Here is a 16243-nt window from a genome sequence, read left to right on the forward strand (position 1 = left end):
AGGATGCACAGTCCATTTTGATATCTAATAAGGCAACTAATATCACAGAATCACAGAATCATCTAGGTTCGAAGAGACCTCCAAGAACACCGAGTCCAACCTCTGACCTAACACTAACAAGTCCTCCACTAAACCATATCACCAAGCTCTACATTTAATCGTTTTTTAAAGACCTCCAGGGATGGTGACTGGATAAGGTTGCCCCGAGTCTCCTCTTTTCCAGGCTGAACAATCCCAGCTCCCTCAGCCACTCCTTGTAAGACTTGTTCTCCAGAACCCTCACCAGCTTTGTTGCCCTTCTCTGGACACACTTGAGCACCTCTATGTCCTTCCTGTAGTGAGGGGCCCAAAACTGAACACAGTACTCAAGATGCAGCCTCACCAGAGCCGAGTAAAGGGGGACAATCGCTTCCCTAGCCCTGCTGGCCACAGTTTCTTATGCAAGCCAGGATGCTGGTGGTCTTCTTGGCCACCTGAGCACACTGCTGGCTCATATTCAGCCGACTATCAACCAATACTCCCAGGTCCTTCTCTGCCAAGCAGCTTTCTAACCACTCATCTCCCAGCCTGTAGTGCTGATTGGGGTTGTTGTGCCCCAGGTGCAGGATGCAGCCCTTGGCCTTGTTTGACACTGGCATAAAACATACCATGCTCACTCAAGATCTTGAGATTTCCTTTTGTTTTTTCCTTTCTTCTTCTTCTTCTTCTTCTTTTTTTTTTTTTTTTTTTTTAAATTTTTATTTTTAACTGTCTATTTAGCTAAGGCCACAGCACTTTTTTTTTCTGTCTTCCCAGGAGCGGAGTTACAGGGAACAGAGACTACTTCCAATTTCAGTTCTTTCCTCAAGCTTTTAATTTGCACTTTTAAAATATTCCCTTTCAAATTCAAAATATGATTTCAAATCCCATCTTTTAATTATTCAGCCACAGATTTCTTTCCTTGTTTGCTTTTGTTTCATGAAATCCCATCCATCAATTGAAATGCAACATGTTCAGAAACATTCAGAAATGATCCAAGTTATGTACAACACCTACAGTCATCTTTAATCCTAAGCTTTTGCAATCAGTTCAACAGTTTGTTCATGTTTCCTTGCAAGCTTGAGCACTAATCATAGACCCTAATTCAGGTCTCAACAATAATTTATATGTCCACCTGTCACCACAAAGTGGTTATTGTAGATTAAAGAAATAAGCCTGTGTGAATCTGAATGATGTAAGGTAATATAACTTCATCATGTACAGTTAGTTTTCATGTAACTATAACGAAACCTGTCTCAAATTTTTCCATTCACATACCTTAAATGAATCCCTTGGTTTCCTCAAAATTGTCCATTGAAAACTACATTAACTGATGCTTTATCAGCTCTAAACATTGCCAGCTCTCTTTCCAATCCTGTTTGCTAATTTGTAAATGATATATGCTGTATATAGCAGATGTCAAAACTCTTGGCTCTTACAGCACAAAACAAGCATGTATTGAAAACCAGGCTTTATATAATGATTTCAAACTTACAGCACTTCAACTTTTGCCAAGATTATGCAAAAAACTTCGTTACTTAAAAATTACTTAAATGCTTGCAAAGCTCAGCCTAGCAAAGATGATGATGTCAGCCCAACTGAAAATGCAAATTCCTTGTGTCCCACAGGGGAAAAAATGTCAGTGTAACTTAAAAATACAAGGAGACTTTTTATTGCACATCGCTGTGAAATCTAAGTGTCAAAAGATTACAGAACTCAGTTTGCCATGCATTTGATATGGGAGCACTGAATAAAAAAGTATAGCAAAAGTACCTGGGAAGATCATATTTTAAAGTATTTTTTTTCTTGCTTAAACTATAATAAGAAAAATAAGATATCAAAACCTACCTAAAAGTGAAGCAAAGTGAGATATAAAATATGATTAATTTCATTATTTACTCTTATGAAGAACAACTTCATATTGAAAGTTTAGAAGCAGGGTCAGGGTTAACTAAATACTCACTAAACAATAGCCACAACAAGAAAGACAATTTAACATCTGAAAGTTAGGTACTGTGTCAGACAAGTTGTGGTCAAGCTTCTGACTATCAGCCCTTCCAACGCATCCTATGTTCTGTTGTTAAGTTCTCATGAATTTCACCTGCTTTATTTGCTATCTACAGATAGCAGTATGGATTCTGGGAATAAACAGTTGTATTTATTCTGTGAATTCATCAGGAAAGTATTTCATTAATCTTATCACTGGACTAGCTCCACAATCCTAAAAGAAATAAAGCTGTATAAATGAAGCTATATTGCTAACAAATGTATACAATTTCATAAAAGCCCAGCAAACAGTTCTCTAGAAGAAAGTCCAATTTTTCAAAATCATTCTTCTAACCATGTTTTACAAATAACAGATGGGTGTGAACTAGAGTAAAACACAAGCCCTTGTGAAGTTTCAGACTTCTCATATGCCAAGTTTGGCTTTCCTAACAGTCATTACCTACTCATACTTATTTCCATATATTCAGCAGTCAGTCATATCCAGATTAGTTCATTATTACATTGATATTACACAGAAAAAGCACAAAACGCACAGAGATAGAATCCTATGTATTCGATATAAATATATTAATAAAAATCCAAAAACTACTTACCACATGAAGAATTTTATTCTCTGTTTCATATACTGTGCAATCCTGAAAAAGTAAAGCAGAAAAGACAAAATTGATCTAAATTGATCTAATCAATCAACTTTCTGAGATTTATCCTTAAAAATAATTAAATATAATCAAAGTTTTTGGAATAAAGCAATAGATTTCAAAGTCTCAACTAGAATGGATAGACTTATGTAAACAAAGTGTGAATCTAGCACCAAAAGGAACTACTGGTAAATGCCTATGTCCATTCACTACTTGTTGTTGTTGCTTCCTTCCTTGAGATAGGTAATGATCTTCCTCCACATTACATCATTTTGGTACACACCAGCTAATCAAACATGTCAGCCAAGTGGCTTCAACCAGCAGGACCTGACTGGGGAAAAGTATGGCCTCCTTCTAGTGGTCACCTTGAAAACCAGAAGTGTTTTAAATACACTCTCCTGGAGACACTCCCCTTGAAAAGTTTGCAAGGCTGCAAAACAAAAAGGGTTGAAGCCACTGTACAAGACTGTCTCCCTCCCTCACTGTTTCAACTTTACTTGTGGTTAACTAATCTGATTTCTTAATTTTTCCTCCATTTAAAGCTGTGCAAGAGAGTTAGAAAACTACGCTGAACAATTCCTAGTGAGCTGCACTGTCATTTTTGCACACCCCACCAAAGAAGAGAAGGAAAACCTTGAGAAGAAGAAAAAAAGAGAAATGTTGGTTGTCTAGAGCACTCCACAGAATAGGAGGGAAGAGAAACATAGAATAAAAAACACACAGGAAACTTGAGTTGGACCATCTTATTACATGAAGCCTGGTGGAGACCGTATGGACATCATCACCACCTTACCTGGAATGTGAGGCAGTCTCTATAAGACAGACTATCAGATGGGAAGCTGGGGACTGTGAAAGTTCTTCCTGACAGGCTAAAATCTCAGTTGATATAGAGAACTAGAAGTATAGGAATTAGTAAGGTAGAGAGCATGTGAAATGCAACCAACACTGGTGAAAGAGCCACTCTTTCTTAAGTTCACCAGATGCTGTAGTTGTATGATAATTAGCACAAGTTCAGTTTGGAATAGATGTTTTATAACCTACAAAATAACTCACTTGAAAAACATGACTAAATTTTCACATTTTAGGTCATTTTTTAATTGGTTTATCCTCTTTGAAAACAACTTTGTTATATGCAATTGTTTTTTAAAAAATGAAATTTTAGATCACAAAATATTTCTAACGTTACTTGGGCAAGAACAGCCACTGTGTTCTTAAGCTTTATATAAAACAACCTATGCAGAAGCAGCAGGTTTATCAGGGAGTATTTTCCTAATAACAGCTGTTGGCATTCAGGAAACATTTGCAATTATGTACAGCCGGAAAGAAAATCTAACACATTTAATTATATGCAGACATCAATGAAGTATTTGCAATCTTAGTAGCAAAACACACATTTCATTTTTATATGTGGGAAGGCATATAACATTTTCAATCTGGGTACATCTATGTTCTGCACGGTTTCTTATGAATCATTCTGCAAAAATATCAGGAAAGGATTTCAACATTTATATTGAAAAAAATATGCTTCTAAGCAGACATAATTATTTCATTTGTAATGAGGAGTTTACTATAAGTTTAACATTCGGCTTACAGAGGACACTGAGAATTCTCACTGCTAAGGGATAGGGGATTCTGGGTTTTTAAATACTATAGAGGTTCGTTACAGCCAGGAAAAAAATGAGTAAGGAAGAAACACAGCTACATCCTTGAAATGAAACTCTTCGACACAATCATGAAGGAAGCTAAAGAAACAAGCTTATTTCTGACAAACCCAGAGTATAATTAAAAATACATTTCTCAATCTACCAAAGACAGTAAAGCGAGTAGAAAACTATACACTCTCTGTGTATTGGTACAGGTGACTTTACCCTCCAATTCTCTCCTCATCACACAACTACCTACAAATTCAGTGTCTGGAAAGAGGAATTGCTATATAAGATCCTCACACACAGGAAAGGTTGATGCTGCATTTTCTATTCAGGCAAGAGAAAAATAGTTTAGTAAATAAAAGACAGAAATTGAAAGAAAGCAAACAATGCTTAGGTTAAAAAAAATAATCCAAAATATACCTTTCCCATACAGGAATTACATGCAACTATTCAAACCTCAACTGAGGGAGATGTGAAGGAGTGCAGAGACACATGTGAACATAGCCTAGAGCAGCCCTGAAGCCTAGGACTCAAAAGAAACCTACAAAAGGTTACCAAAGCCAATCCCTGCATTGTAGCAAGCTTGTTTTAACTTCCCGCAGCCATCCCTGGAGATAGGAGCTGAGAATGCTTTTGAATGATCCCAAGAGCAAAACCTACATGTCACTTTTCTTCAGAGTCAACAGTTTATTTCCCCTTAGATCTTTTAAGTCACTCCACTACTTTGAGGATAATTGAGCCCACGCTCTTCAGATATGCCTTATGTACAATGATAAACTGAATGCTTTTTACTGTGGACTTTCACCACTACTATTACATACCTATTTCATTTCAAATAAAAGAGCTTAAAAGAATTTAAAGCACTTGAGAGCACAAAGAGAGTCACTACTTATGCAATTAGGAACAATTTTTTGTTCTTAATAACATACCATCTACAGCTGGAAAACATCTCTTCCTTCCGTACCTAGACTACAAACATACATCTTACTCCTGAAAAATCTTAAGTATCTGTTTACCCACAGTACCAAAACATTACAATTAAGGTAAGAAACAGATAATACACAAATCTAACTTCAACTATTTTTCTGCTTCAGGAAACCAGGAAATACACAAAAAACCTGCAACCAAGCTTTCCTCCAACACAAGATAAAAATTGGCTATTCATTTAGTGAAAGAATACTATGATTACCCCTGAACAGAAATATGCATATATCGTTAAGAAGAGTGTTGCTTTTACCTGTTTCTTGTCTGAACTTCACATGAATATTCACCAACAAATTTAAAAAAAAAAAAAAAAGTCAGGGTATTTATCTCTATCTACCCAACTGACCAAAACCTGAGCTCAGTCAGCTTTAGGTTGTATTCTCAATGTATATTGTTTCCTAAAATGTTAATAGAGCAGGTTGCTAATAAAGCAATAAATGCAGTTCTTTTTCTTGTATTCGAAACTCTGTGTTAATATATATTTTCTAAACATGTAGTCAAATATTGGGCAATAGTAGTTTCAGAGACAAACATGAGACAGTACTGTCCGCAAAGAAAGAGAACTAAAAGGGCAATACAGTGGCACAACTTAACTACTAACATCAGCTTTTCTTGGTCACTATTTGCAGCTCTATCTCATGTATCAAAACAGGCAAAAGGTCCTTTTGGTCCTTTCCTTTGTAGAGGCAGATGGGACTAAGCTAAGATCTTAATAAAAAGGGAAGAATAAAGTCCAAAATTAGAAGAGAAAGAAAAAAAAATGTGGTAGGAGAAGTTCAAAAGAGCAAGAATAAACCTCAGTACTCAGCTCTGGTGAGGCCGCACCTCGAGTACTGTGTTCAGTTTTGGGCCCCTCGCTACAAGAAGGACATCGAGGTGCTTGAGCGGGTGCAGAGAAGGGCGACGAAGCTGGTGAGGGGCCTGGAGAACAAGTCCTACGAGGAGCGGCTGAGGGAGCTGGGCTTGTTCAGCCTGGAGAAGAGGAGGCTCAGGGGCGACCTTATCGCTCTCTACAGGTACCTTAAAGGAGGCTGTAGCGAGGTGGGGGTTGGCCTGTTCTCCCACATGCCTGGTGACAGGACGAGGGGGAATGGGCTTAAGTTGAGCCAGGGGAGTTTTAGGTTGGATGTTAGGAAGAACTTCTTTACTGAAAGGGTTGTGAGGCATTGGAACAGGCTGCCCAGGGAAGTGGTGGAGTCACCATCCCTGGAAGTCTTCAAAAGACGTTTAGATGTAGAGCTTAGGGATATGGTTTAGTGGGGACTGCTAGCGTTAGGTCAAAGGTTGGACTCGATGATCTTGAGGTCTCTTCCAACCTAGAAATTCTGTGATTCTGTGATTCTGTGTAATCAAGGAGAGAGGTCTCCTGTACTTTCAGAAAAAAAATAAAGTATAATTTTAAAATCTAATTGTAAGACTAGCAAGACTGACGTTACACTCCAACTGAAATGCATTATTTATAGTGTGTTTCTTCCAGAAGTCAGATTCACAAGCATAATTCTGTGTTGTTTCTATAAAAATTACAAATTTTATCTGCAAATATCCTGTCATAATTCCCCTTAGTAAGAATTATTGAACACACTTAGAATTAGATCTACTGAATTCAACAGCACTGACTGGTGACAATGCTGCCAAAGTCACCCTGTTTCCCCACTTTGCTAGAACAATTCACCCTTGAAGTAACATATATAAAATACAAATATTTGTAGATTTTTTGTTTTCAAAAGCAATGCTTACGCTGCTTTGTTTTTCTAATTTCTTTTCTTCTCCTCTTGCTATTATTACTGTATTTCTAAACCTCTATTTTAGTATGTCACAGAAGTGGGGAATTGGGTCAGCTAATTACACCAACACTTTTCTTATGCTTTGGTTCTTTTCTTTCCACCCAAGTTGATTAAATCTCAACTCAAAATGTGAAATATTGAGGTCTAGAAGACATGCCAAATCAACATAATGCTCACCGATCCTATAAGGGAAAAAGATCACAGAATCACAGAATCACAGAATTTCTAGGTTGGAAGAGACCTCAAGATCATCGAGTCCAACCTCTGACCTAACGCTAGCAGTCCCCACTAAACCATATCCCTAAGCTCTACATCTAAATGTCTTTTGAAGACTTCCAGGGATGGTGACTCCACCACTTCCCTGGGCAGCCTGTTCCAATGCCTCACAACCCTTTCAGTAAAGAAGTTCTTCCTAACATCTAACCTAAAACTCCCCTGGCTCAACTTAAGCCCATTCCCCCTCGTCCTGTCACCAGGCATGTGGGAGAACAGGCCAACCCCCACCTCGCTACAGCGATCATCCAGTTCTCCTGTACTATAACTATAGGATAACATTCTGCAGAAAACACTTCTATTTTTGCATATATATCATGTGGATTACACATCTGAGTCAGCAGCCTGTCAAAGTATCTATTGCAATTACCTGTCAAACACTTCCCAGGGCAATTGCAAAATACCATCCAGAAACCGCCATCATTCTTCTTATTACTACTATTATTATTATTGGTTTGGCCACATTCTGGGCATCTACAGTACTGTATTCTTTTTGGAAGCCTCAAGTTCCTCTTAACCCCACAACTTAGTTTGAGAATAAAGATATACTAGTTCAGAAAATATAATATACATGCAAATATTCAAGTAATAAGAAAATGGAGAATTGCAGAAAAAATGTTTGTTGATTCTTTCAGCAACAACTCAGCCACAGCTCAGCATTCCTAGTAATCTGTAAATGAGAGTGCTCAAGAGAAAGCAAGGACTTCTTTCACTGTGTTGTTGTTTCATTGTATTTCATTGTTGCCCAGAAGAATGTCTTGGTTGTTCATGTATTTAGTCATCCTGATTTATTTTTTTTCCTCCACGGCAGAGAAAGTTCCTAGGTAGGGTTGGTACATCAGCAGGTTACATTCTTGCCAAGGACAAAAAACAAACCTCCTGATTCTCAGGTAACATGTTAGCCCAAACACATCCTTTGTGAATTCATACCATTGTAGCATTGATCAAAAGAAGCTGTGTGGTGCTACAGAGGTGGAGTCAACTGTAGAAACCAGTGTAAAACAAGGACTTCTCATGAGAGCATTCATTCTCCAGGGAGCTTTTGAGCTGCTTCTGGCAGAGTTTCTTCACTGTTTTTTCACGTGTTTTTCTCTGCAATCCAACTGAATCTACATGAAGGCAATTTGTGTGTGTGTGTCTGTGTGTGCTCATGTGCTTGCATTGCACTTTTTAACCAGTCTTTTGTTGATAAAATAGAGGCAAGATTAGGAACATAATCTTTAAAATGGTGGTGAAATCGCTTGGGAAATGCATCTTTCATGAGCAATTCTCCACATCTTCTATGTCTAGTTTTAAGAGGGCAACAGCTAGACTTTATGTACTGCTTAAAAACAGATGTCTGATAGAATTGCTATCACTATTATTTTGAAGTCACGCAAAATGTATGTAACTCCAGTTCTCTATTTGTAACAAAAATAATGAATTACATGATTGCTAAAAGAGGGTTCAGACTCTCATGCATTGCCAAACCTTTGGTATAAAACCTTCTTTGAGCAGTGCAGCCATTGGCTGGAAGTAAGCCAAGCCATCCTTTAAATCTCTTTGCTTCTCAAATTGATTACAACTGTAACTGAATCCTTTAATACCAGTCTATGTCAAATGGATGGTCTGTCAGCCCTGCTACTTAGCAACAATAAAAAATAATTAACTGGAGAATGCTCAGATCAGAACTCCCAGGCTCTTCAGCCCTCCCCCCAAACAACACCTTCAAAAATAAGTTGTTCTGTCTTCAAGAAGCCCTCTTTAAGTCTCTTCAAGTATCCCCAGCTCCAGAAAATTTATGTCACTGGCTTGAGGAAGGCTCATTTTGTTTGAATTCTGCCCAGTTCAGCTATGGCAAGAGAGCCACACAAGAGTGAGGTTTTCTGGAATCTTCACTGGAGGTTCTCACAAAAGTTCTTAATGATGACAAAGTGTAAAGCTCTGCCAACACATGAAGACAAAAAAGTTTCACAATTTTCATAATAGATTTATTTATTATTACCCTTCATCGCTTTTCTTAGGCTCAGACATTAGTACCTAATTTTGAAATTGATGCAGGGATAAGGTAGACGTAATCAAGTTACTTTTTTTTGCTACTTAACGTAGAAAACGTAGACAATATATCTAATACAGCTGATTGTAGGATTAAGCAATGACAGCTTTGAAACAGTAAACTTGATCAATATAGCACAGGTTGTATGGCAAAATGTCGCTGTGTGTTGTGAGCAAGATGATTAGAAGCTGAAGGATATTAGAGAACTCCTGATATGTGATTTACAGGTATGTCTAAGTAATTATGGTCATAAGAAAATACAAATTGGCAGATATACAGATCTATTCAAAACCTTTCCCTCCAAACCTCCCTCCACATAAAAAAAAATAAAATAAAATAAAACTTTTAAATACCCCCAAGCCTACAGAAGCTGGCAAGCAAATAACATTCTCCTCTGCCAACAGGCAAAGAATTAGGAACATGACACAGTTAGAGCTTTCCTAGTGTAATGCTTTACCGCATCTTTGATTTTAAGAGGTCTAGCAGGGATTTGGATGAAAAAGATGTGAACTTTGGGACACTGGCAATTATAAATGTCTGGAATAAAGACAGGGCTGCAGGGGAAAGGAAGATACCTTTCCCTTGTCGCACTACCTAAATGCAATAGAAAGCTCTTAAGCTATGCAAGAATCCCGCATTTGCATAGGTTGTCCTTGGCTGCTGCCATACAAAATTAATTTTTAGAGTTACACAGCCATTGTTAAAAATCTGTATTTTATTTATAAGTGGACTTCCTAGCATATATGCTTTCTTTGAGTTTCTTCCCACTGAGTTGCTCCAAAGAAGTCTCCCATTGTGGCTGTTCCTCCTCCAGACTGCCACAGTCCCTGGAAGCTCTATCCTCAGCTCTCCCCTCTTCTGCAACCTCTTCCTTATTGCTCAGCAGCGTCCTGAAATCATGCTGCTTTAATTATCATCTCTGTGCAGATGAGTCACAGATCTCTCGTCCCTTCTGTTCGCATTCACAGTTTAGTCTCTTCCTGGATATTTGCCACCAGCCCTAACACAGTATGCTGAAAAGCTGAAATCACGTTTCTTCCCAAGCCCTCCCCACTTCCCCCTTCTTTCCCTATCTCTGTCAACAACTCCACCACCTTATGTCCCACAAGCTCACAACCTGGGTGCCATTTCCAACTACTCTTCACTTCCCACACAAATCCTGTCGATTTTCTTCCCACTGCCGTTCAGAAATATTTTTTCTTTTTCACTTATGCTACAATTATTCAGTTCCTGCAGTTTCTTGATTCTGGGTCTATAGCATCCTCACTCTGTTATTATTCCCTGCCCCTCCACTTTTAAGCCAGAACTCATCTGTATCTGCAGCAACCCACTCTGTCCTCCCCCATCGGAAACATACGTAAGAAACGACGGAGATGGGAGAAAACAGAATGGTGAACACACGCCATTTAAGATACTAAAGGAAGAGAAAAATATCCCTATTGTAAAAAATATAATGCAAGCTATTAAATAAATGCTACACAAAAAGACATTTCCTATACAACCTACACAAATGCGTCTAAAAACCTAGAGCCTTTCCATGATCATTTAATGAAACTGCAATTTTTTATTTTATTTTACTTTTTAAGTTCACAACCCTTGTGTACAAACTAATAGCAATTATCCAGCTTACTGAGTACAAAGAATTGCCTTAATATTATTTAAACAATTTGCGTGGAGTGGCACCTATCACCATAGTAACAGAATGCTTCATGTAAAAATTTAACATAACTTACATGAATCACCCACAGATCAAGCAACTACTGAGAAAAATTGCTCTCTGGATCAATAGAGATGCAATGTGGGCACTAAGCTCTTTTCTTCTTTCTGAAGTCATTTTCCATTTCCAATTATTTCTACCCTCCTTTGTGTGAAAGACATCGTTTTGCTTTCCTTTGGGATCTGGTCACATATTAGTTCTTAATTTGCATACAGAGAGTCACACTTTTTCCAATACACTCTTTCTAAAATGAGATGGTGCACTATTTCATTAGAAACCCCAGCAAGTATTTCAGCATTGGCTAAAAGCACATCAATACTTGCTCAGATATCTTGCTAGATTCCAAGTGCTTACACAACCTAAACTGAATTTCAATACTTCAGATAATTTTTCTATGCAGAGACATGCAGCAGATAAAAAAAACCTAATCCACTGAAACTATAAACAGATGAGAGGCTGGAAATTAAGTAAAAATATTTCATTCAAAGGGAAAAAGAAACAACAAAGTACACCTTTTTCCACACTTCTAACCCAGAATAAATAGTGTCAGGCATTCACAATCTTTTATTACTGACATGCAAAATGTAGTTTGTAGTGCAAGGTGTTGTGCAGTTCTTAAGTTTCCAAAGTTACCTCCAAGATCATTTAGAGGTAAGTAACCTCTTAGTTTTTACCTTCTGTTTTTCCTTCTGTATTGTCACTAAAAAGAAATCCCGTTTATCAAGCACAATTGCAGCAAAACATTTTGTGATGTATATAGTGGCTAGGTGGTTATTCTGCCAACAGAGGAAATAACTGAAGTTGAGAAAAAAAAAAAAAAAAAAGATATTTAGGAAGATAGCAGTTCAGGCTCAGCTATGACTCAAACATTTTATATGGGATCATCTGAAATTCTTCATGTGTTTTTAATGGATTTAAGCAAACAAACACAAATGTATCTCCCATTATCTCCTGAAATAACGCTTGACCCTACACTTTCTCATGATCAAAGCTTCCACTAGCTACCTAGCAACACACAATTTCTGTAATTCACCACACTGAAGTGAAATCCTGCTTCACTGCACCTGATTATACTGACTACACTGACTCTGGAAAGGGAAATCTGAGTTTCTTATGTAAAAGAAATGCAGAGTCTCATTTTTAACTTCTACTGATAATGATTAATGATGATGGGTTAAGATTATATTAATGATTAAATTTAACATTTATAAAGAATTACAGAAGTGTGGCATATCCACTGTCTGTCTCTAGTCAAATGGAAATCATGATGCCGCTGAACAAGCACTGACACAGTGCCCATATAAACCAGTCTAAGAAAAGAATACGTGTTTTATTTAAAGGAAATGTATGAAACACCAGAACACATTTTTCCCCTCTGCCTACACTTGGTCTCAGTTTCCATGGACTTTCTGCTACTTCCTATAATTATTTTCCATTCAGTGTGTGAATTAAACTAAGCTGTCCCTGACACTCTTTCACCATCACCTTGACCCACTCAGGTTCCATTTCTTAGAAAAACCCAACAGCTGCATTGGTTTACCATTATATATTGAATCAAAAAGTGTACTCTTTTCAAATTATTCTGCTTTGTATTTCATTTTCCCCATTGTGAGAGGCTGTCAATCATTAATCTGGAAGAAAAACATCTTAAAGAAAAACAAACCAAACCAAAGCCCCAACAACAACAAACCAACACCAGCCCATTTTTGCTTTCTGGTAACTTCTTATGTACTCAGCGATCTTTTTCTTTTTTCTTTTTTTTTTTTTTTAATCCCTCTCCAACTATGGTGAAAAGAAATTACTTTCTCCAAGAATGGAAAAGAAAACAAAGGCAAAAAAAAAAATTCACAGGACTTTTCAGGGTGAGTTTTTAAACATGGAGTGACTTCATAAGCTATTTTAAAAATACCACATCATGGACTTCTCAAGTTTAAGTACAAAATTACTCTTTACAGCATATATCTCAATAACAATTAATGAGGCATCAAATTATTTCTGGTAGCAGCTCACATACATCTAGACTGTTATTAATGTTTTATCATTTGAGGTACTCCATGCCTAATACTATTCCAAAAGTTACCCCAAAAATTAAATCAAAAGACAACAATATCTCTACAAGTAAGACACTTCAAGGAAAAAAAATGGTACAGGAAAATAACAGAAAAGTTACCGTAATCAGAAAAGGGCATCCGTGCACATTAAGCAGTTTTTACATTACATTGCTATATATGAAATTTTCAATAAAAGTGTACTATGGAGAAATAATCTACTCTACTGTGGAAAAAAGGAAAACATTGCTAAAGAGCATAAATTGATTTGATAAATGCTTTTGATAATTTGATAATTGCTTAGATAACGTCTAGTAAAGAAAAACAGTTTCTTATTTCCAATAATTTCTTTCACATCTAGTTTACATTAAACGTTATACGTTCACATAAAAAAAGGGGTGGGAACAGGGACAATTACTACTAGTAGACTAATAAAGAGACTAATAAATGCTGCAAGCACAGGTATCTGATAACACTGGGGCAGAAGGAAGAACTTCAAAATTTTAAATTAAAAAATATACAATTTGATGCACAAATTTGTTTCCATCAAACACCTCTTGCTTTGAAAATCCCAACAATCTGGAAGTGAAAGGCAGCTTTAATGAGGAACCACTCAAACATTCATGCCACTAAACTACTGAAAACCATTTATTAAGTAAAGATACCTGAGGTAATTAGCTACTTAGTATGACCTTAAATTTGAAGTTTTAAAGCTATATTTAGCAAGTCCTTAAAGACCTTAATAACTAGGACTTCAAAAAAAACCCACAAAACTGAGAAATTGTAATAGAAAATAGAAGAGTGATACTTTGTAACAATATTACTACTAGTAATTATATTAATTATTCTTCACAATTCACATATTTGGTATTGTGCTAACAAAATTAATAGAATTATTTCTCTATGATTCAGGGAAGTGAGGGCCTAAAAAGTAAATTCCCTTTTTAACCTTCAGATGCAAAAATAAGTCTGCATTTCCTCAGCATGGCTTAGTATTTGAAACATTAAACATGTAAGTTACAGCCATTTGATCATAAAAGATGTAATGCCATATATAAATACTTCATTACTCAAGAAATCATTTATGATCATTTTCATTACCTTTCATCTGAAAAATAACAATGGCTAGAAGCCTAACACGGATTACCCCCTAGCACAGGAAGTGACTCCACTGGGGCAAGGAGTACATGGACAAGTACATTTTAGGATTGCAGACACCTTTAGATGTTGAATAAGCTCAAAATCATTTGGCTGAGTCAGTGAACAGGGCACTTTTGTCTGTGCTCTATGTTAGGGCTTTTAGCTCAAAGTCCTAGGGGCCTATAGGTACAAGTTTTTGTTGATGTCTGTCTTTCCTAGCTATCGGTCACCCTGGCCACCACTTTCCAAACTGCATCACTCAAATTCTCACTCCACGTTATCTGAAATCTGAGTTTACCATAAAATATTGCCGTGGGACAGATGAAGTCAGAAGTATATCCTGGAACAATCCTGGGACAGTCCAGGTCCCTGACTGCCAAGTAATGAAATCACCATCCTGATCAATAAGGGAGGGGAGCAGCAGATATTGTCTTCCTGAACACTAGTAAGGTCTTTGACATTGTACGCAAAAAGATCCTCATAAAGAAGCTGTTGAAATGTAGGCTGGATGAGCAGACAGTGAGGTGGATTAAAAACTGCCTGAATGATTGTCTCCAGAGGATAGTGGTCAGTGGCACAAAGTCTTGCTGGAGACCAGAAACAAGCAGAGTACTCCAGGGGTCAACAGTGATTCCAGCCCTGTATAATATCTGCATTAATAATCCAAATGACTGGGTAGAGTGTACCCTCCATTAAATTTGTGGAAAGCACAAAACTGGGAGGAGTGGCTGAGAGAGCCACACAGCCAACCAGAGGGACCTGGACAGGCTGGAGAGGTGGGCTAACAAGAATCTCATGAAGTTTAACAAGAAGTGCAAAGACCTGCACCTAGGGAGGAACAACCTCAGGCACCAGTATGTGCTGGGGTAGGGGGGGGAGAGGAGCACCAGGCTGGAAAGCAGCCCTGCAGTAAAGGACCTGAGGGTCTATAAATATCTGAAGGGAGAGTACAAGAGGACAGAGCCAGGCTTTTTTCAGAAAAAAAGTATTTAGGCAGAGAAGTAATTGCAGTGAAGCTCTTGAAAATAAGGGTTTATAGGCCTACAGCTACGCTTGAACTAGAACATCTTGCTAAGTAAATCCTACAAAACATGAAAGCTGGGAGACAAACACCAATGGTCTTAAAACTAAATAAACACAGCAAATCATTGTGAAAGCTGATAAAGGAAAGTGAAAAAACTCATGACTGCTACTGTACAGCAATAATAGGAAATATGGTGTTTGGCAGTAATATTTTCTTTAAATGCCTGACAAAGTTAGACTTCTCAGATATTCCCAAAATTACCAGAATTTTAATCCCAAGGAAGAAAGCTTTTTTTTTTGTTGTTGTTTTTAAGTGAAATCCCAATGGGTTCCTGAGGAACAAGAGCATTAAAAATGACAATAAAAGCTGCCTACAGATTGCTTAAAACAAATAAATAAACCTGCTTCTTACAGTTAGCTTTGTAGCTAATGCTATGTTCTTAAAAGACTGGAAAGGAACACATTCCAGCATCCTTTGAAGATGGACTCCCTGCCTAACCATCAATAGCAATCTGACTTACATAGAAGACAAGACAAGTGGTCACTTATGTCCTTCCTTACATGTATTTGTATACTCACCTGTATACACTCTTATCCCTTTAATCTTTTACTATCAAGAAAAAAACAGGCCCTTTTACTTGTTGCAGTATAAACTGAGTACAGCACACCCTTCAGTTCCTACGGGGATGCTCTGAATAGACAGCTAGGCATAGGGAAGAAAGGGAGAGAGTGCAAAGGGATGGTAGAAAATATCAAGCACGATAGTCTCATGGGCTTTTTTTTTTTTTTCTTCCCCAGTGTTCTGCTGCAAGGAAAAGAGTTGGTTATAAAAATAAAACAAGAATGTAAACTCTGAATTAAATAAGCCATCAGCAAGGAGGATGGTATGAATGTTGAAAACCTGCAGGAAGTGCCTATGAAACAATA

At 37.4% G+C, this 16243-nt stretch overlaps 1 protein-coding gene across 9 annotated transcripts in view; it reads right to left on the reverse strand.

The window, feature by feature from the left end:
* CNKSR2 (connector enhancer of kinase suppressor of Ras 2) overlaps window positions 1-16243 on the reverse strand; it is a 220823-nt gene that overhangs the window by 136961 nt on the left and 67619 nt on the right. For all 9 annotated transcript variants that reach the window (XM_032202209.1, XM_032202225.1, XM_032202198.1 and 6 more), the window contains exon 5: window positions 2619-2660. In XM_032202209.1, coding sequence (XP_032058100.1) covers window positions 2619-2660 — 42 coding nt within the window. The remainder of the gene's footprint in view (window positions 1-2618; window positions 2661-16243) is intronic.

Source organism: Aythya fuligula, chromosome 1 (genome assembly GCF_009819795.1).
Source record: "Aythya fuligula isolate bAytFul2 chromosome 1, bAytFul2.pri, whole genome shotgun sequence".
NCBI classification, from domain to species: Eukaryota; Metazoa; Chordata; class Aves; order Anseriformes; family Anatidae; genus Aythya; species Aythya fuligula.